The sequence below is a fragment of the Sorex fumeus genome, unplaced genomic scaffold (assembly GCF_029834395.1).
Source record: "Sorex fumeus unplaced genomic scaffold, SorFum_2.1 ptg000122l, whole genome shotgun sequence".
NCBI lineage: Eukaryota > Metazoa > Chordata > Mammalia > Eulipotyphla > Soricidae > Sorex > Sorex fumeus.
The window spans coordinates 55,007,152-55,027,481 of NW_026606179.1; the positions used below are offsets into that span (position 1 = coordinate 55,007,152).

At 52.5% G+C, this 20,330-nt stretch overlaps 1 protein-coding gene across 2 annotated transcripts in view; it reads right to left on the reverse strand.

Annotated features, from left to right (window-relative positions):
* Positions 1-6,119: 6,119 nt before the first annotated feature.
* Positions 6,120-20,330, reverse strand: part of WDR59 (WD repeat domain 59) — a 60,118-nt gene continuing 45,907 nt past the window's right edge. For both annotated transcript variants that reach the window (XM_056135935.1, XM_056135934.1), the window contains 8 exons: positions 16,273-16,406; positions 15,414-15,495; positions 14,020-14,132; positions 12,850-13,000; positions 12,674-12,746; positions 10,329-10,455; positions 10,097-10,239; positions 6,120-6,423 (listed from right to left, as the gene is read on the reverse strand). In XM_056135935.1, coding sequence (XP_055991910.1) covers positions 6,188-6,423; positions 10,097-10,239; positions 10,329-10,455; positions 12,674-12,746; positions 12,850-13,000; positions 14,020-14,132; positions 15,414-15,495; positions 16,273-16,406 — 1,059 coding nt within the window. In that variant the 3' untranslated portion in view covers positions 6,120-6,187. The remainder of the gene's footprint in view (positions 6,424-10,096; positions 10,240-10,328; positions 10,456-12,673; positions 12,747-12,849; positions 13,001-14,019; positions 14,133-15,413; positions 15,496-16,272; positions 16,407-20,330) is intronic.

Sequence of the window (20,330 nt, forward strand, 5' to 3'; positions counted from 1 at the left end):
GAGGGAACACAGACTCCCCCCTCGTGGAACCCGAGTATGGCCTGGCTTGCTTGTGTACCCCCAGAAGTCATCCACGTTGGGAAAGACAGTCTTAGAGTAACAGGAGAGAAGGAAATCAGCCAGGCTGGCATCTGGGGCTCCCCGGCGTGGTCATTCTGCCCGTGACCCGGGGCCTAGATCACACACACACACACACACACACACACACACACACACACACACACACACACTGACTTTGCCGTCTGAGTTTCTTCTTCTTCCTTCACTTCTGCAAACAGTATATGCAGAATCCTCGAGCCACCTTACTGGCCAGATTTAGTTTTACCATGCCCACCTACCTTATTGACAATTGTCATCTTAACTAATTCCTTATTTATTGTTTCTGGTTTGGGGGACCCCCACCTGGCTCTGTCCATGGAGAGAGGGCTGGGGGTCACACGGAACCGGACCTTCTGAGTGTGAAGGTCCATTAGGCCGCTGAGATCTCTCTCTCTCTCTCTCTCTCTCTCTCTCTCTCTCTCTCTCTCTCTCTCTCTCCGCCCCCCAAGTTTTTCTTCCTTTAAATAAATGTCACCGGCTCCGTTTTTAGCCATCATGCCTGAAAATCGTTCACTCCTCCTTAGGAAGGTGCAGGCCAGGGGTTCAGTATTTCTTTTCTGACGGTGTTAGTTCTGTCACTGGGTGAATTACAGGGAAGCAGGGTTTTCATTTCACAACTGGAGGAACAGGTGCAGACTGCTCTCACTGACCTTTATATCCTTGACCTGGGGACGGGCTGAGCCCAGGGCTGGATCTCTGCTGCCCCCTGGTGTCAGCAAACCATTCCAAAGACATCCTGGCAGTATCTTCTACATGTATTTATCCCGCATTTAAGATAATGCCTCTTAACTTTTAAATTAAATGATTTGATAATAGTGTAATGTGTGCTTTAATAATATTAGAGTCTGTCACCTTTACAGAAAAAAAAAAGATTTCCTGGCTCTGGAAGCCCTTTCCTGCAGCCTGTGGAAACTCCAGCTCTATCAAAGTCTTCCATGGCAAAAATAATGAAAAAATACACTCCACTTAGAGTGCACAGATATTTCAAGAATGCAGAGCCCAATGAGTTCGGACAGCCCGCCAAAGGAAACACATCTGCCGCCTTAAGCTGCTGGCCAGGCCCAGCTCTTAAAGCTAGGAAGCACACAGCATCCTAGAATATTTTCCTGATGAGAGAAGGAAAACTCCTCCCTTTCTTCCTTCGCTGACCTTCCATAGGAAAACAAAGAGACCCCACAAAGGCAGACCTGGAGATGGTCTCCACCAACATCCAGTATCTCTGAATCCAAGTCACAGAAGAAATTCTCACGCGGAGGCGACAAGCCTGTCAACAGGGCAGTTTCAATCTTCTGAAAGCACAGGGGAGCCGGAGGCGCGCCTGGCTGGCCACCCAGCGCCAGGCGAGCGGAAATGAAGGGTCGCTCTCTAAGATCACCTTCTCATGCGTCATTCCATGCCTTGGCTCAGTGGAGCAGAATAAAGACGGCGAAAAGAAACTGCTACCAAGTCATGTTATTGAGGGGAAATATTTCAAGAGTTTTTAAATAAATGCCTGGTTATTGTTTTCTCATTTATGATTCTTACCTGATGGTGCTCAGGGATCACTCCTGGTTGTGTGTCAGGGATCACTCCTGGTCCTGTACTCAGGGATCACTTCTGGCTGTGTGATTAGGGATCAGTCCTGGCGGGGCGCAGGGAGTGCCAGGGATCAAACCTGGGTCAGTCACAAGCTAGGCAGGCGTCATACCTGTTGAACTCTCTCTGGCTCCTGGTTAGTTGTCCCTGGTACACCAGCTGGTCCTTCTAGTTCACAGGACACTGGAGAAGAACCCAGCAGGAAGAGGAACTGATTTGTCTTGTCCTACCCAGTATAGGGAGGGAGGTCTAGAAGTCCCTGTGATTGGGGAGCAAGAGAACAGCCCAACACTGGAATTCAGTTGGGGGCAGCGGGGTGGTCTCCAGGCCCTGGATCATGCTCCAAGTTCACAGTTCTCAATCGTGGTGAGTCACAGTAACCAGATTTTAAAAATACAACCATTTAAAAAATTATTTTAGATTACTGGGCTGGAGATACAGGTCATCAGTGAAGGTGCTTGCAGGGCACACAGCTGACCTGCCATCCCAACCCTGCCAGGAGCGACCGCTGAGCACAGAACCAGGAGTAACCCTGAGCGTCACCTGGTGTGTCCTAAAACCAAACTTTGGGTTATTTTGTGGGATGAACTCAATCAGCCCAGATGACCTTCAAGTGAGTGGTTAAGGCCTGGAGTGCAGGCGCAAGGAGGAGCACTGTGGTCTTGTCTGTGTGGGATCTGATTCAATCCCTCACACCACGTGGTCATGAATGTCCCCAAACCCTGCCTGGTGTGGCCCGGGGGGCCTCCAAATACCGGGGGGGTGGGTGTCCAGGTGGTTCTGCCTCCGCAAGCCTGAGCAGAGCCACATCCTTGGGCCCTCCCTCAAGTGCAGGCCTGGCTGGCCAACCACCAGCAGGATTGCTTGAGAGCCCACCACCCCCCGAAATAAATAAGACCCACTTTATGTACCTTTTGCTGAGTTTCTCCCATGGGAACAACTCGCCAGGCCACCGCAGTCTGACACCCCTTTTCACGGACTATGATCGAGGTTCGAAGGCCTGCACAGCTAATGCGGCCATGACACCTCCCCCCCACGAGGGCCCCCAGCTCCACTCCGCTCCCCTGTGACGCCAGGAAGTTGGTGTAGACCAGCGCTCAGTCTTGGTGCTCACACTTCTCCGGCTTCCCCTGAGCTCTACTGTGGGCTCAGCCACACGACCCAGAAAGGTGACGTCCATTGGGAGCCCTAGGGCATGGCCCGTTGCTCGCAGCCTTCCCACCCGACTCACCTCCACTCCAGCCTTCGAACCTCCTCGAGGTGGTGGAGGATTTCGGGGGGCAGCTCAGGGGCGGAGTGCGCCCGTCTCACAGGCATGAGGCCAAGACTTGAACCCTTTGTGCCGCCCACCCAGCAGCTCTGTTGGGACCCCGTGGGTGCCACAGCAGAAACCCCATCTCTGGTGTGACCTGCACAAGAAGTGTAAGCGGGTGTCCCACCCACCCTACCAGTCATCACAGCGACAGCAGCCAGAGGAGGGGGCTGCTCCGGAATGAGATCACACGCACCAGTCTCGGGGACCAGTGGATCCCTCTACGTTGATCCCCGGGTGCCTCTGGCCAGCACCTTTCTTTTTATTGCCAATCAGCAATTTCATGGTGTCAACAGAGCTTAACCTGGCCATGCCCGAGTAGGTGGTACCGGCCCCTCCCCCAGGGGTTCCACACCCATGCAGGGGGTGGTCTCAGCCTCCCATGCATCTCAGGGGCACTGCTGGTTTTCCACTCAGGCAGCAGGTCAGGAGCGCGCGGGGTAATTGTGTTTCCAAGGAGAGTGTGGGCGCCTCCAGGTTAACCACTGATTTGGTGAAGGCCATCTGGGTTCATTCCAGCTTGGGGCGAGTAAGGATGTTTCCGGTTCTTCCTTGTCTCTTGTCTCACTTGTGTGTGTGTGTGTGTGTGTGTGTGTGTGTGTGTGAGAGAGAGAGAGAGAGAGAGAGAGAGAGAGAGAGAGAGAGAGAGAGAGAGAGAGAGAGCGCTACCCAGCTACCCTACCTTCATTATTTTTTAAAATCTCATCTTGCTTTTTTTCCTTTCCATTTTTTTTTATGAGGTAAGCTGCACAGAACATGCAATATGCCATCACGGTAATTTCTCTCAGTGGACATCTCGGTGGCACTGATATATCCACCACCTTGGGCAACCCTCAGCACCACCCCCAACCTCCCTTGTTCCCCTCCCCGACCAAGCCCTTTCTCTGGCAAAACTGAAATTACACCCATCACATGTGAACTTCATCTTTCTTTCCCCGCCCCAAGTACATCCAGGAAGGGGGACTGATTATACAGTGCTTCTTTTTTGTTGTTGTTTGGGGTCACACCCAGCAATGCTTGGGGTTACTCTTGGCTCTATGCTCAGGAATCACTCTTGGTGAGACTCGGGGGGACCATATGGAGTGCAGAGGATTGGGTTGGCCATGTGCAAGGCAAACACCCTACTTTGCTGTACTATTTCTCTGACCCCCCTACATCTTTTTATTTTTTTGTTTTTTTTTGGGTCACACCCAGCGATGCACAGGGGTTACTCCTGGCAGTTCTCGGGGGACCATATGGGATGCTGGGGATAGAACCTGATCTGGCTGCATGCAAGGCAAATGCCCTACCCACTGTACTATGGCTCCAGTACCACGTTATAATTTTCTAAAAAGCACTTGATTCCATTTACATGGCATGACCAAGAAAAGTAAGCCATCTGGACTTGGGGGCGGGGATGGAGATTGAAGACAAGAGCCCAGAGGCGAGTTGGAGGCACCCAATCTTTCCAGCAGGCTGCCCGAGCAAGCTTTGTCTTGGGCACACCAAGCAGTTCAAAGGTGCTCAAACACACAATTTGCATTGTTGGTACAAACAAACAAGGACCCAGGTGCCCGGAAAGATCTATTCCGGATGGCCAGCAGCCAGCACATTTCCACATGTGTGCCTTGTTGTTGTTTTATTTGGCGTTTACCCTATATTATCCCTTTGCTCAGGTCACCTGGAACTTCAAAGGCACGTCGAAGGCAGGCATTTGAACATGCCTGCAGTGTTGCATTTGTCATCCCACAACAGGGTCTTTTGGTGCGACGGCAAGGTCCCAAGAAACAAATGCCCGCCCTGCAGAGGCACTGTCCCAAGAGGAGCCCGCTACCTCCTGCTCTCATGCCTGGCGGCGTTGGTCCATACAAGCGGTCAGCAACTTCCTGGTACTGTGCTCTGTGCAAACGCTCTCACAGCTGCCCCTCCTCCCCCAAGGCCCAAGAATAAAAGGCCACAGGAACCTGCTGCCTCCCGGGCCCACAGGAGTGGGACCCCCACGAGTTCTTTGGAGGCCAGGGACTCGGGGAGGACAGGACTGGCTTTCTTTAAAAAGAAAGTGATGGCTGGGGGTGGGTCCTGGGGGCAGATCCAAACCCCTGAAAGAAATGAGTGTGCTGGGTGAGTGTGTGTGTGTGTGTGTGTGTGTGTGTGTGTGTTTCTGATGGCTCGCACTCCTGCTGGCCTTTATCCGCTACGTTGACATCACAGTCCATCCGTGGGGCCCGATGTGAAGTGCAGCACTCTCCTGTTTGGAGGCAGGGAGTTCTCTATTTCAACAAGGAATCCTTTCATTCTAAGACACAAATTTCAGGAGAAATACCGGGGGGGAAAAAATCCCCTGGCATGTCTGAGATTGAAGAGCTGAAAACCATGAGGTGGACCCAAGAACTGGTGAAGCTGGTGGGAAGGCAGCCACGCGTGGGAGGAACATCTGAGGAGGGTGGATGAAGGCTTTACCTGCCTGCCCGCACGAGGAGGGGATCCCTGGAGCTTGCTCCGCACTGCACCCCATCCCCCTCCTGCTACAGGGCACAAGGAAAAGACTGGAGGGGCGAAGGGGGAAATTGTAAGCATCAAATTCGATTTTCTACTGTCAGAAGCTGAGAGTAGATCAGCATTTCCACTGAAAACCTGAGACTCACCCTGAAACGTCAAGTTCAAGTCACGTATGCAGAAGATTCATCAAAATGTGACTTTCCCTGTCTCTTTCTCCCCTTCAAATCACAGTGAGAACTTTATTTGCCCAGGGAAAGGCGTTGGAAGACAAATGTACAAAACAGACAAACAAAAAGGCATCTTGAGAACCCTTATGTACATCCTCTGTTTATAATTCAGGCATCGTATTTCAAAAGGCCACGTCCACCAGTTTGGTAAATATACCAACTGTGTCACAGGCCACTTGTCAGCTAAACATCCACTGTCCTTTGGCTCCGGGGACCATCCTCTGCCTCCGCGCTGGGTCTCGGGAGGGCTGGTGGCGCACGATCCACGCGGGAGGCAGGCGCTGTTTCCTGTGAGCACTTCCGCTTGGCTGCCTTCGCCCTCCGCGGGGTGTGCAGGCCCAAGTCAGCCGAAGAGATGAGAAGGCAGAGGCTGGCGTCAGCTGGTGCCGCGGCCATCCGGGAGGGGGGCGAGCCCCGTGGTGCTGGCGCTGGGGCCTGGTGCCCTTCTCTGGACCCAGGGGACTCTGGAGGCCTCTGCAGCGTCCGTGCTGGATGTTCAGAAAGTACTTTCCAGCAGGCAGTGGCAACCACAGCCGGTTGGGCACACCTCCTGGGTCCGAAACCACTCCATCATGTGGCTGGTGTGGCCGCCGTGGCCGCAGGTCAGGCAGAAATTGGAGGAGCCCCGCACGGCCACGTGGCAGATGACGCACTGGAAGGTGAAGCCTTTGCAGAGGGCACACTGCGTGCCCCGGACCTCGCTGCGGCAGTGGCTGCAGTACACCCCGAACTCTGCGGCCAGAACATGACACAGTGAGAGGGAGGAAGGGTGTAAAACTGACACTCTGGAGGGGGGGTCCCAGGGCAGGGGGCAGAGAGAGTCTGGGACAAGCACTGCAGGACCCCACTGGGCTCTCCGTGGGCAAGCCCAGGATGTTGAGGCCTGTCCTGGCGCACAGACCCATCGGCTGGCAGTCCCGAGGTGTCAGGAAACCGGCCTTCAGGGGCTGCATCCACGGGCGGCTGGATGGTGGCCCCTGGCTGGCGTCCATGTGTGTTAGCAGACACAGCCGCGGGTCAGGCAGAGGGAAATTCGCAGCCAACAGGTGGACACGAAACTGAGCAGCCGCCCACGGCTCAGGCGGCAGAGCCGGCACCTCCGGGGCAGAAGCTACCCGTCTCCTGGCGCTGAGCTCCGGCCCGCCCCCATGCAGACAAACGGGGCTGGCACCTTCCTCCCGGAGACATGTTTGGGTCCGCGGAAGATTCCCCCTCCCCAACCCTGACTCACCTCATCCCCTGAAACCAGGTCTATGAACACTGACCCTCCCCTTCAGTGACAGCCACTTTTGCCTCACCCCTGCTGCAGGACGGGAGACCTCAGGCGTCGTCTCACGAGCACGGAGCAAACTGCCAGACGCCCCCTGGGAGACTAGCTGGTGCTGGGGAGCCCTGTGGCAAACGTCCCTTCAGGACCCCCCCCCATCTGCCGGTGGGTGGGCTCAGTGCGCCCAGAGTCCAGACTGTACAGGTGGAAATACTTACCCTTACTGTCTGTTGGAGAATTCTTCATGATCCCCAAGGCCCTAAGAATCTTACACTACTGCTAACGTCAGGAGTATGGATTCTCTATTCATCCTAGAATATCATTCCACCTTCTGGAGCTTCTAGTTTTCCTCTGGATTACAGACTTCTGGGCCGCAAGTCTCCCTCCCTCCTTACAGAGCCCTCGGCGCGGCCGGTGGGGCTGCACAGATGCACTAGGACAGCTACAAATCTCTCCCCGAAAGCAACTTTTGAAAGCCCAAGTACTCCAAGGACATCATTCAGTTCTCCCTGATAAGCCAACAAGCATTTAGCTGCCCTAAAAAAATAACACATCCAATAGCCTTTGCGTTTTTGCATTTTTTTCCCAGGATACAGACACACAACACACACACACACAAACACAGAGTAAAACAATCCTTGCTGCTCGACAACTAAATCTACGTTTGATTCTGGTTTGTTTTGTTTTTGTTCTTTTGTTTTAATGGCAACTATCTGCCTAACAACTTTAAGAGTCAAAGACATGGTGGCCGGAGAGATAGTACAGCGGGTAGGGCGTTTGCCCTAGTTTGACCCGAGTTCGATTCCCAGCATCCCATAAGGTCCCCTGAGCATTGTCAGGGGTAACTCCTAAGTGCAGAGCCAGGAGTAACCCCTATGCATCGCCAGGTATGACCCAAAAAAAGCAAAAAAAAAAAAAAAGACATGTGGCACATTTTTTTTGTGGGGGGAGGGGCGGGGGTGAAGGTAAACCCAGTGATGTACTCTTTCTCTAACCCCACTTTTGTACAATCTTTTTTGTTTGTTTGTTTGTTTGTTTTTTGTTTTTAGGCCACACCTGCAATGGTCAGGGGTTACTTCTGACTCTGCCCTCAGAAATTATTCCTGGCGGGCCTCGAGGGACCATATGGGATGCCGGGGCCAGCGCCCCGACTTCTGTATATTTTACCAACAAATCCGACACTGGCGCCCAGGGCACCTGCCTCTCTGGAGGAAACCTCCAGCTCCTTGGAGCCTCCATCTCCCTCTCTCTAAGCACCGCCCATGACATCATTTCCAACTTCACAAACTTCAAGATTTTCTACGACCGACTCCCCAGTGACCCGTCCCTGGTCCCTGTCGTCTCAGCGCACACAGTGGCAAAGTCCCTCAGGCGAGGTGCTCCCCGGTTAGTCCTACCGTTGCTGACTGCTCCGTACTGTTTGTTTTTAAAATAATGTTTATCTAAACATGACTCAAAGTAAGTCATACAGCACAGTGACACTTCCTTCTGATGTTGTTTTTCCTACAGTTACTGCCTTATTCATTAGCAATAATTCATCTCCAAACTCTCCCTCAAATATCCGAATCCTCCAGAAACATGTGCCACGCGGGAAGTCCTAGCACCTCAGCGCTCTCTTCTTGCAGCCCGAGTCTCTCGCCCCGCCCTGGGTTCCCCTTCCCTGCTCAGGCTCACACCTCCCAGCCGAAGCCGCCTCCTCGCATGGGGCAGGATCGTCCGGGCAGTCTACACCAGAGAGAACTCGCTGTCTGGGTCATTCTCACTGTCCTCTCATTCCCCGTGCCCAGTTCTCTGCTCTCTGCTCCAGGGGACAGAAGCCATTCCTATTCCGCAGCCTTTGTGTGGGACCTGTGTTCTCTCTCTGGAACCTTCTGGAACTTTCTCTTTACCCCGGGTCTTCCTTCGTCATGCTGGGAGCTGAGTGGGCCCTCTGGGTCTGGAGAACAAAGCTCCGATCTCCTGCTGGACTCCCAGCTTGGTGCTGTGCTTGGGGGCTGCCCGTGGAGGCACTCAGGGGACCACACACCTGGGGCTCCTGCGAGCAGAGCACGTGCTCAGTCTGTCCACCCTCTATGGCCCTGCAGGTGACACTTTACCACGACTCACAGATCCTCCATCCTCCATCACCCATAGGGTCTGATTTTATCCCACTCTCTGCATCACTGTGTCCTGACCGGCAAGCCTCCCTCACTCCCTACACCCGTCCCCCACTGGTCTGGCGCACGGCCAGCTCTTCTCACTGCTGCCCACACAGAAGGCTCCTCCTTGCAGACACAGTTCCTCAGAGGCCGTCCAGGGCACCCCAGCGTGGCCCCCAAAATGCTTCCTCTCTGCCCTGACATCCTCTCTGTTTGCTCAGGAATGGGTTCCCTATTTGTAATAATATTTAAGTTTTCTGCGACAGGGAGAAATGGAGACATTACTGGCCCCTGCTCGAGCAAATCGATGATTAACGGGAAGTCAAGTGATCAAGTGATTTAAGTTTTCTGCTTTGCTGGTCTAAGTTCCACAAGGGGAAATGAAATATGCGAGCACTAGGCCTAGGAGGGACTCGATATATAATGGCTGAACACAAATTCTAATAGATGTTTTACTTCCCATCAGTATCTGAGCATGTTACATAAAAACTACTTGTTGTTTCAAGAGAAAGTTAACCTTGCCTTGAAATGCAAAACTTTTGCGTTTGGGTTTCCAGACCCCTCAGTGGTACTCGGTAGCCACTCCTGGCTCTGAGGTCAAAGGGGAGCCCTGGTTATACTCAGGCACTGAGAATCAAGGTGGGATCAGCAGGATTCCAGGCAAACGCATACCCCCAGGCCTGATGGTCTAACCCCCAGACTTTGTGTGTGTTTGAGTTTCCCGAAGCTCTTTTCTGGGGCTGCCAGCAGGACCCAGGCTGTGCGTGTGTTGGGGGGGGGGCGGGAAGGGGAAGGGTGTCAGCTGGTGCTGTGAAACGGCCTCAGGTGCCTGGCGCCATGCCCTCCCGCTCGCCTTGGGAGCCCTCTCCCAGTCTGAAGAACAAAGGTGCTCAGAAGCTTGTCAATGAGAAGCTAAAGCTTCATTCAGTCTCGTGTTTGGACAAAATAAGCCACAGCCGCTCTCAGACAGGGAAGGGAAGGGGAGGCAGTTCCCACTCACCGATTCCTTTGTGCGGGTCAGGTGGGCAGGACACGAACTTCAGCACTTCGGCGCGCTTCTCCCGAAGCCCCCAGCGGTACAGGATCTCCCCGTAGCACTTCTTGAAGTCGTCAAACTGCTGCGTGTTGGCGGGGTCCAGCAGCCTGGGGCAGTGGCAAAGGTGTCCGGTGAGTCCCTTTGCGGCCCAGAGCCCATCTCCGGGGGCCCTGGAAGGGCACTGCGCCGCCGCTACCTTTTGTTTTTGTCATGCTGGTCACGCTCCCGCTCGCGGGGGTCACTGTAGGTCAGGCTCCCGAAGCGGATCTCTTCCGGCGAAGACTCTCCCCAGGGGGAGGATGTGTGCTCCGTGTCTCTGCCCGCTGAGGGGAATCAAATGGGAGGTAAAGAAGAAATCAGACCGCGGGGGCACGATCCGAAATCCCCTGAACACGGCGGGCATCCAAATCACTTCCTGGAGAAAACGAGGCTCAGGAGAAGGGCCTGAGAAAGAGGACTAAGCTGAGACAGCACAGCGGGCAGGCAACTGCCTGGCACACAACTGACCAGGGCTCAATTCCCAGCATCCGACATGGTCCTCAGAGCCTGCCAGGGGTGATCCCCGAGCCAGAATAAAGCCCTGAGCACCGCCGATGCCCCCCCCCAAAAAAAGAAACAGTGCTTCCCTACTCAAACTTTTTTGTACAAGGCTCTAGATATTATGATTTTATTTTAGGTTTGGCGGCCACACCTGGCAGTTCGCATGGACTCCCTCTGGATCTGTGCTCCGGGGGAGTGGGAACCACATGTGTGAGGCAAACGCCTCCCTTCCCATGCTGCCCTTCGGGCCCCGGTGTTTATTACTAGGTGACTTGAAAGTACATAAGGAATGATCAAGCAAATGACAGTCTGGGGTTATCGGGTAGGAGGCCGCCATTATTATAAAAGCTTTCTGACATGTTCAAGTGTGAAAGTGACATGAGAAGATGGTCCTGAGAAAATTTAAAACGGAACACAAAATCACAGTTATAGAATGATCCCACACACCCAAAGACTGGAAGAAAATGTTCTGGAATGTTAACAGATGTTATTTCTAGGCGGAGGATTAGTGATTTTACTAATTTCTCCTCTAATATTTGCATCAGCTTTTCACTCCAGGCTCTGAGCTCAGCTGAGTCCAAGGCAAATGCCCTACCTTCAGTACTACTGCTCTGACCCCAAACTGCATTTATAATAATCATAATAATCTGTAACAGGGCTGGAGCAATAGCACAGTGGGTAGTGGGTTTCCTTGCACATGGCTGATCTGAGTTCGATTCCTCCACCCCTCTCAGAGAGCCCGGCAAGCTACTGAGAGTATCTCGCCTGCACGGTAAAGCCTGGCAAGCTCCCCGTGATGTATTCGATATGCCAGACACAGTAACAACAAGTCTCATAATGGAGACGTTACTGGGCCCGCTCGGGCAAATCGATGAACAATGGGAGGACAGTGACAGTGAATCATGAGCAACTTTTGTAAAAAACTAAATAAGTAAATCAATATTTGAAAAATAATTATAGTGAAAAAAACAATTAAGATCATTTTACGAGGGAAACTTAAGCCGGCTCACGGGCTGGAGCAGCTGCTTGCAGGATGGCACCTGGTCACCATGGGGTCCCTGAGTATCAGCAGGGGCAAGTGGCCCTCAGGCACTGAGCTGGGAGTGAACCCAAGCACTGCCGAGACTGGCCCAGAAACAAAAACCAAGAAATGTTTAAAATCCAGAAGACATAAATATATCCACTCATCAGATTTTTATGGCAGGGTGTAATCTCACTCAGCTTTAATTCTCGACATCAACAGGAGGCGCCTGGGAAGAGGCGGACAATCAAGGAAGAGACTTGTGAGGAGCAAGAGAGGGACGGGCTCTGGGGTGAACACTGGGAACTCCACTGTCAGGCACTCAAGATGATGAGACGCACAGTACCCCCAGAGGCAAGGTGGCTCGGCATTACAGCACTCGCCTTGCAAGTTGAGGCCTTGGGATCCTGGCACCACATCTGCACAGACATGTGTCTACACACACACACACACACACACACACACACACACACGGAACTCAGAAAAACACCAGAACCTACAGAAATGGCCTGTTCAAATCTGAAAAATGGGCTGGAGTAAGAGTACAGCAGGTAGAGCATTTGCCTGCAAGCGGCTGACCCGGGTTCAACTCTCAGCATCCCAGGAGTCATTTCTGAGTGCAGAGCCAGGTACCCCTGTACATCGCTGGGTGTGACCCCCCCCCCCAAAAAAAAACCTAAAGCGAAACACAAAATCAAATGTGAAAAACATATTCCCCTGATAATACAGTTACAGAAGAGATTCGAAAAGCCATGCAAAATATTCATCCACCAAGAACAACGTATCAGCAGCCGGGAGCCAGAGGGCTGATTCGCTCTGCAGATGCGACCATGCCATGAAACAGCAGGCCTCGAGCCACCTCTGAGTATAGCGCCCACTGGGTGCAGCGCCCCCAAACCAAAACACATGCTCTGTGACGGGAACTCACAGGAAGTTCTCGGAGCGCAGGAAATGCAGCCGGGCCTCCTGCGCTAACCTACCTATGTTCCAGCCGCCGGTGTTGAGCCCTGGGTCGGACATGCTCGAACAGGAGCCAGAGGACGTAAAGCTGGGCTGTTGGACGAACAGACAGACAGGAGCAGAGTCAGGACAGTGTCCCCAGGCAGGCTGACCCCCTGGGCAAGGCAGACACACGGTGGGGAAAGCGGGGGCTTACGTAGCGACTGTGTGACACCACGAGGTTAGAGGAGCGGCTGGGGAAGGGCCCGAAGGGGTTGGGGATTCCCTGAGGCCGAGACTGGGCTTCAAACACACTGCAGAGCATCGCCAACGTCTGGACGTCCCGGAGGCGGCAATAATGAGCCAACCTGGGGCACAGGGGAGCGGGGAGAAATGTGTCAAGAGATGGGGCGGAGGAAGAGGGGCCCTGGGGCTCGGCCTCCCCCAGGGACGCACTCCGCTGGCCTGGTGGGAGGTCACCTACACTATCCTCCAGTCTCCGTTCCAAAGGAAAGTTTCACTGCCTTGGGGATGGGGGCCCCAGATGCTTTAATCAAGTGACCTAGGGCTACATGAAGTCTCCCCCAAGCACTATGAGCAGAGACTAGAGCAGCTCATGTCGCGCGAGCTACTAACTCAGGGCACAGATGCAACACGCGTCCCTGGGAGTAAGGACAGAGACTCTGGCCCTGCAGAGGGGTTATATTGACGCTTTGCAAGAAACATGCTTTATTTCAGGCATGTCTTCACCTTCCTTATGGTGTCTGGGCTTGACAGAGGGTGAGTGGGACAAGCACGATCATCTCAGTGTCGTCACTGAGAAACTGAGGCACATGTCCTGGGTGGGGCCTCCCTGGGGAGCCAAAGCCAGCTTCCCCCAAGGAAACCAGAGCATCTGTATCTTGGCCGGGATCTGGGCCTCACACCACGGAGATAAAAGTGGCTGTGGATCACTTGGCACATTTTATTTCTAGTTTGTAACGCAATAAATGAAGCTCAAGCCCAACGTCTTCATAAACTGCCTGATGGGGTGAAAGCGTCAAGGTCTTTGGAAACGATGAAAATCAACATGCAATGGTGGAGGAATCTGCTCTCAGTGAGCAAAACTCTACAGCCCATCTCAGGAGCTCCAGTTCCTGAGTGGTGATCGATTTGACGTGACCTGCAGCTACCGCATCAATCTTTCGGGGAGCCTCATGCCCACACTACGAGTGACATCAATGACACAGTTCCTCCTGCTTGAAGAAATCCATTCTGCACAGAAACCCCCTTGGTGCGGAAAGGAAAGCTCTCCCTGCCTCCCCCGTTCTCAGGCCCCGGGACTCCTCTCTTAACGGACCTAGAAGGGGCATCGCTCTTTTCCTCACTTTCAGTTCTCAAAACCTACAGGGACTCCAGCAGCTGTCGCCCGAACGGATGTCGCGCCCAGGGTGTCTCCAGATCTGGGTCAGACTTCGGACCAAGGCAAAGGTCTGTAGCGACTGTGGCCAGCGACCAAACCTGGACAGGTCAGAGAGAAACCCAGACTCAGCGTGGGGAGGATGGGAGGCAGCACGGGGTAGAGCCCGCCGGCCTCCCCACGCAGCCTCCACCTTGCTGCTCTAGGCTGGGAGGCAGAATCTGAAGTCCTGCTGCAGGCCTACTGAATCCAAATCTGCGTTTTTAATAATCTCTGAGGGCTTCAGTGCCCAATTATATCTGAGATGCACGAGCCTTAGCAACTTTCACTAAAGGCTCTTTAAAAAAAATGACTTGGGGGCTAGAGCAATAGCACAGCGGTAGGGCATTTGCCTTGCACATGGCCGACCCAGGTTCAATTCCCAGCAACTCATATGGTCCCCTGAGCACCACCAGGGGTAATTCCTGAGTGCAAAGCCAGGAGTAACCCCTGTGCATCACCAGATGTGACCCAAAAAGCAAATAAAAAAAAATGACTTGGAGAAATCTCTCCGGGTGGATAGACAGTACAGCGGGGAGGGTGCTTGTCTTGCATGCAGCCAACTGGGGTTCGATCCCAGGAATTCCATATGGTCCCTGAGCATCACCAGCGTGTTTCCTCTTTTTTGGGGGGACACATGCTATGGTGATCAGGGCTTACTGCTGGCTCTACCCTCAGAAATCACCCATGGAGGGAGAGGTTCTGGGGACCAGAAGTGGTGCCCGGGATCAAACCCCGGCTGGCTACATGCAAGGCAAGGCCTGTACTCACTATGTTATCTTTGGCCTCCTGGGTTCTGTTTAGTCACTAAGTTGGTGGTTTTGTCTGTTGTTAGTAATCAGATGGGGAATAAAAAAAGAGTAAGTGCATTCTGGGGTTTTGTTGTTGTTGCTGTTGTTTGGGGGTCACAGCCAGAGGTTCTCAGGAGAGTTAGGCCACGTGCAAGGCAAACGCCCTGCGCCCCACCCCCCTACCCGCAGTACTCTCGCTCCAGGCCAAGTAAGGCATTCTGATGCCCCTGAGATCTGCCTTTCTTTCCCAGTTAATGAAAAGTTTACAAATTTAGATATGCATCCGTAATCATGGTGCAAGAATAGGAAAGAGATATGATCGAGAAAAAAAGTACAGACTAAGTACATTTTGGACCTTCTCAACTATGCACCCATCAAGAAAAATGTGCAAGGGACTTCGAAAACCAGATCCAGCTGCTGAGTTTGGCAAAGAAACTGGGAGAACTGCAAAGGAGGAGGACATCTTAGAATGTCACTAACTCACAACCCTCAAGCAAAAATAACTGCCGTAGGAGGGAAACACGAGAGCCCCAGCCAGAGGCCTGGACCCACCTGGACAAGGTCCTTCCTGCCCACCAGCAAGGCAGAGGTGGCATTCTTCTGGCAGGTCTCCTGAATGTCATTCACATTCAATCTGCAATGTCAAAAGCAATGAGAAGGTTGCTGTCTAGGCACTGTCCAAGTGCAGGCCCTGGTTTTGCAAACAGATTAGGAATAGCCTCCTTGGTCTCACTCAAGGGCTGCTGTGACTCCTGCTGACATGTAGATTTTGTTCCTACATGGCAACAAAGAAAACGCTCAACCCTGGCTACCATGGGGTTCCCAGGGATGCTAGGAGACCAGGTGGCGCCGGGGTTGGGACCCAGAGTCTCACAATGCACTCCGAAGAGGTGCTATTTTAGCTGGTTTCAGTTCCTGGAGGTGGGAGGGCATTTCTGCCTCCTATCCTCCACTCCCTGCATAACTCCCTCCACCAGCAAAGGCCCCTCTTAAATGTTCATGGCACATCCCTCCTGTGGACTTGTCAAAGGGGTGGTAGCTAGGGACGGGCCTGACCCAATCAAGCCGGCTGCCATTCCGGGAGATAAGGACAGCCACAAGGTGGGAATCCACCAGCAGCCTGAACGAGGCTGGACTGGAACCCTGAGCATCGGGCAGGTGAGACCACGCGCCTCGAGGGGGAGCCCCAGCCAAGACACGCCCAGACTTCTGATCCAAGCAAATCAGGAGGCAATAAACAATCTTTTCTGAGGCCAGTCAAGTTCCGGAGCAGGAGATGAAAGCTACACCAGTGGTTTTCTAAAGAACTGCCTTAGAACAAAGAAGGATTTTGAAGCTTGAAAAAAAAAAAGAAAGAAAAGCGTGACAACTGTGACGACAGAAGTGACCAGCACAGCCTTCTTAAACTCACATATAAAGTTCTCCCAGCGACTTGTGAACCGGAAGCAGGCAGGCAATGTCTTGGATGACCACCTTGCCGGCAGCCTTGATGGGGCGGTTGCCGGAGTCCGACCCCTCACGCTTACTCTTCCACCTCCTTGATTTCTGCGGGGAGAGAAGAGGCTGTGAGTAACGGGGTGTGATGGGGTGGGGAGCGACAGCTGCAGACACAGCAGAGCGGGGAGCTGGCTCACTGCGGAGACTTTGCGTTACATCATACCTACAACCACACACCTTAGCATCTGGAGGAAACGAAAGGTGACAAAGGGCCTGGAACTCTAGGGCTCAAAATCCCAACAGGCAAAACAAAAGTACCTGCCGCAGGGCTGTGTACATTGTGGGTGCTCAGAACAGACATCCCCTAAAGTTAGGGTTTTATTTATTTATTTATTTTAAACAAAGGGGGAAAAAAAGGGCCAGAAAGCAAATCAGTAGAGACCTCGAAAATGTCAGAGGACAACTTCAGTTTTTTCCCATGGGCGGTTCAGGGCCAAGTTTAAAGTTTTTACTTGCCACTGCTCACTGTCTTTTTTTAATTCTATTTATTCATTTTAAATTTTAATGTAGGAGTATTGCTATTTATTCACTGATCACTGTCTTAACAGTTTTCAACAGGCTGGTCAAGAACTTAACTCAGGAGTGGGCAGGAGCGATAGCACAGCGGGGAGGGCGTTTGCCTTGTATGCGGCCGACCCGGGTTCAATTCCCAGCATCCCATATGGTGCCCCAAGTACCGCCAGGAGTAATTCCTGAGTGCATGAGCCAGGAGAAACCCCAGTGCATTGCTGAGTGTGACCCAAAAAGAAAAAAAAAGAACTTAACTCATACACAGCTCAGGGAGAATGGGACAACAGAACCTCTGCTTTTACCAGACCCCAGTGATTTCGAAAAGCCATCATCTCAGCATGTTTGAAACCCTGGAGCAGAGGGAGCTGTGTAATGCGTAATGGACATGGAAGAGCATGAGTGACTGTTCGATCTCCCCAGAGTTTCACCTACAAACAGTTACAGGGGGCTCAGATGTGTCAAATGAGAGATGTGCCGGAAAACGAGAATTACTGGTGCGTCCCATCTGGAATCTTCTGAATGAAACCAGCCTCAGGGGCAATGCTCGATTTTACTTTCTTGCCAGAGTTCAAAAGGGGGCCAGCAGGCGGGAGCAACAGTACAGCAGGGACTTGCCTTGCATGCGGCTGATCGGGTTCGATCCCCGGCACCCCTGAGCCCTCCAGGAATGATCCCTGAGCACAGAGCCAGGAGTAAGCTCCAGCACAGCCACGTGTGCCTCCCCCTCTGCCCCCCAAAAGAATCAAAGGGAGCCAGTGATACTATTCTAGAAGGAAGTGACATATTTATTGACGAGAGGGAGAAATGAAGTCAAGGGGCTGGAGGGTTGGACAGGTTCACCACATGGTTTGCGTGTGGGAGGCCCCAGTTCAATGTCTGACACCATATGGTCCTCTGAGCACCAAACCACGAGTAGTCTCTGAGGGTGCACATGTATGCATGCACACGCGCGCACACACGCACACACACACACACACACACAATCTGAAATCAGAGAGCCAAGGTTTCCTGGTGTGGTCACTCTATGTGCTGGTCCACATGTCCCTGGCTGAGTTACTTCCATTGTCCCTCTCTCTGCCCAGTGCCCTGTAGCTCAGGACGAGCTCTGCAGTTTCAATCCCACAGGACTGAAGTACACCCGGGAAATGAGTGGACATGCTGTGAGACATGTACATGTGTAACTGTAACATCGGCAACTTATATATACAAAGTTACTAGAATTGAGATTATGTGAATTTTTTGGGTTTTTTTTTGTTTTTGTTTTTTGGGTCACACCCAGTGATCCTTAGGGGTTACTCGTGGCTCACGCACTCAGGAATTACTCCTGGCAGTGCTCAGGGAACCATATGAGATGCTGGGAATTGAACCCGGGTCAGCCGTGTGCAAGGCAAATGCCCTACCCACTGTGCCCGCGCTCCAGCCCTGAGATTATATGTATTTTTAAAAAATGACTCTAAAATAGACTCATCTTTCAGGAGTGATTTGGGTTTTTTGTTTGTTTTTTTTAGTTTTTGGGACACACCCAGTGATGCTCAGGGGTGACTCCTTGCTCTGTAATCAGGGATCGCTCTTGGTGGTACTCAGGGGATTATACCTGGGTTGGCCCCATGCAAGGCCAGCACCCTCTCCGCTGTGTTACCATTGCTCCAGGCCCACTCAGGCTACTTCTGATGAAGGGAAATGGGAAGCATCTGAACAATCTACTGACTTGCTAGGCTCTGCCCAAGCGGGCATAAATGGAGGGTCTACAAGCCTCCAGACCGGGTGAAAACACCTCAACTCCCTAACTTTGAAGCAATTTGAATAAAAGCTTTAGATGACGGCGAGTGTGCCAGAGTGAATCAGACGCAGACTAGCTCATTCCAAACCTCTTCCTTGGGGCTATAAATGTAGCTCTGTATGAGGGACAGGTTTGAGCCCCAGCATCCCCTCGAATATGGGTGGGGAGGGAGGGTTTTTTCTAATAGACTTAGATGATTTCTGGAGAGTGATCATTTCAGAACATCTGAAAACATCTGAACAGAAATATCTTGGCAATGGAAAGAGACAAGAGCCAAGACCCTATGGTGGGAAGGAGACACAGGCGAGAACAGACAGCAGGGTTTGGGCCACACTCGCTTATGCTCTGAGCTTCCTCCTGGCTCCGTGATCAGGAACATTCCTGGTTTCTACGGGGACTGACCCAGGGTTGGGATGTGCAAGGCAAGTGCCTTGCCCTGTGCTCTCTCCAGTCCCCTGGCTCGGGAATTCGAAACTCCTGTGCGGTCGCTTCCCTTTACCCGTGCAAAGGTCTGCTCGCCCCATGAGTGGCTCAGCCTGGCTCTGCCCAGCCCAGGCAGCCCACTCCTTACTCCAGGCCACAGGCGCAAAAGCAAGGACTCAACACAGGGTCTCAGCCCGTATTTGTTAAGAATGTTCAGAAGCATATGACTTTAGGCTAGAAAGGGAAGAGATGGGGAGAGTGAAGGGACCTGAGGGACAGTAGGGAGGGTTTCTGACACTGACGTGGAATAGTGCACTAACATTAAAGACCTCAGACACGACTATTAATATTACTGTAAATCAGGATATCTCAGTAAACTTTATGGGTTTTTTAAAAAATGTTTGTTTTTATTTTTTATTAAAAAAGGAAAACTAAAAAAGAAAAATTATCAGTTCCTAAGATACGTGTGAAAATGGTTTTGGTCCATTACTTATTATTATAATTTCTTTATACACAGGCCATATCCAGTGTCCTGGGGCTTGAGGCCATTCCTGGCCAGTGCTTGGGGGACCACAGGGTGCCGGGGATCAAACTTGAGGCCTTGCACATTTGAGAATGTGTCCTGCCACTTGAGCTTCCTCCTGGCCTCGGTTCATTTTAACGGAACCCATTCCTTCCTGCACCCACGAGACCAACACCAGGTCTCGGGACCTTATGGGTGCCGCTCCATGATCCAGTGACTTACTTCCTGGCCCTCGTCCATCTAGTGGAAGAGGCAAGCAGGGGTCAGGTTCAAGGGCCGGGACTTCCCAGTGCTCAACCGGCTGGGTGTGAGCCCCACATGGGAGAGCAGACACCAGAAAATCCCCTGTCACAGTCTTGGGTTTGGAGGGACAGGAGGAAATAAATCAAAGTGTCACCGGGAAACCTTTGGACAATGTATAGGACAATGGTCAGGGACAGCTTCTGGCAACTTCCCCACAAAGTGACGGAAAACACAGTTTCCTGGGAATTCCTTGCCAGCGTCCCAACACTAGGCTTCTAGATGCTTCTCTATTTGATCTCTTTCCTTCTTGGGCGACGTTTTACGAAACCTCTGTGGGCCAAGAACAGGAGCGTCTCCAGCTCCGGCTGCCCCTTCACAGCTGCCGCCAAGAACCAAACGGCAGGAGTGACTATGGGACAGCTCTGAATCCAGCACGGAAGAGCTGCCGGCCGCCAGCCAGTTTCGTGACTTAAGGGGAAAACACGAAACACCG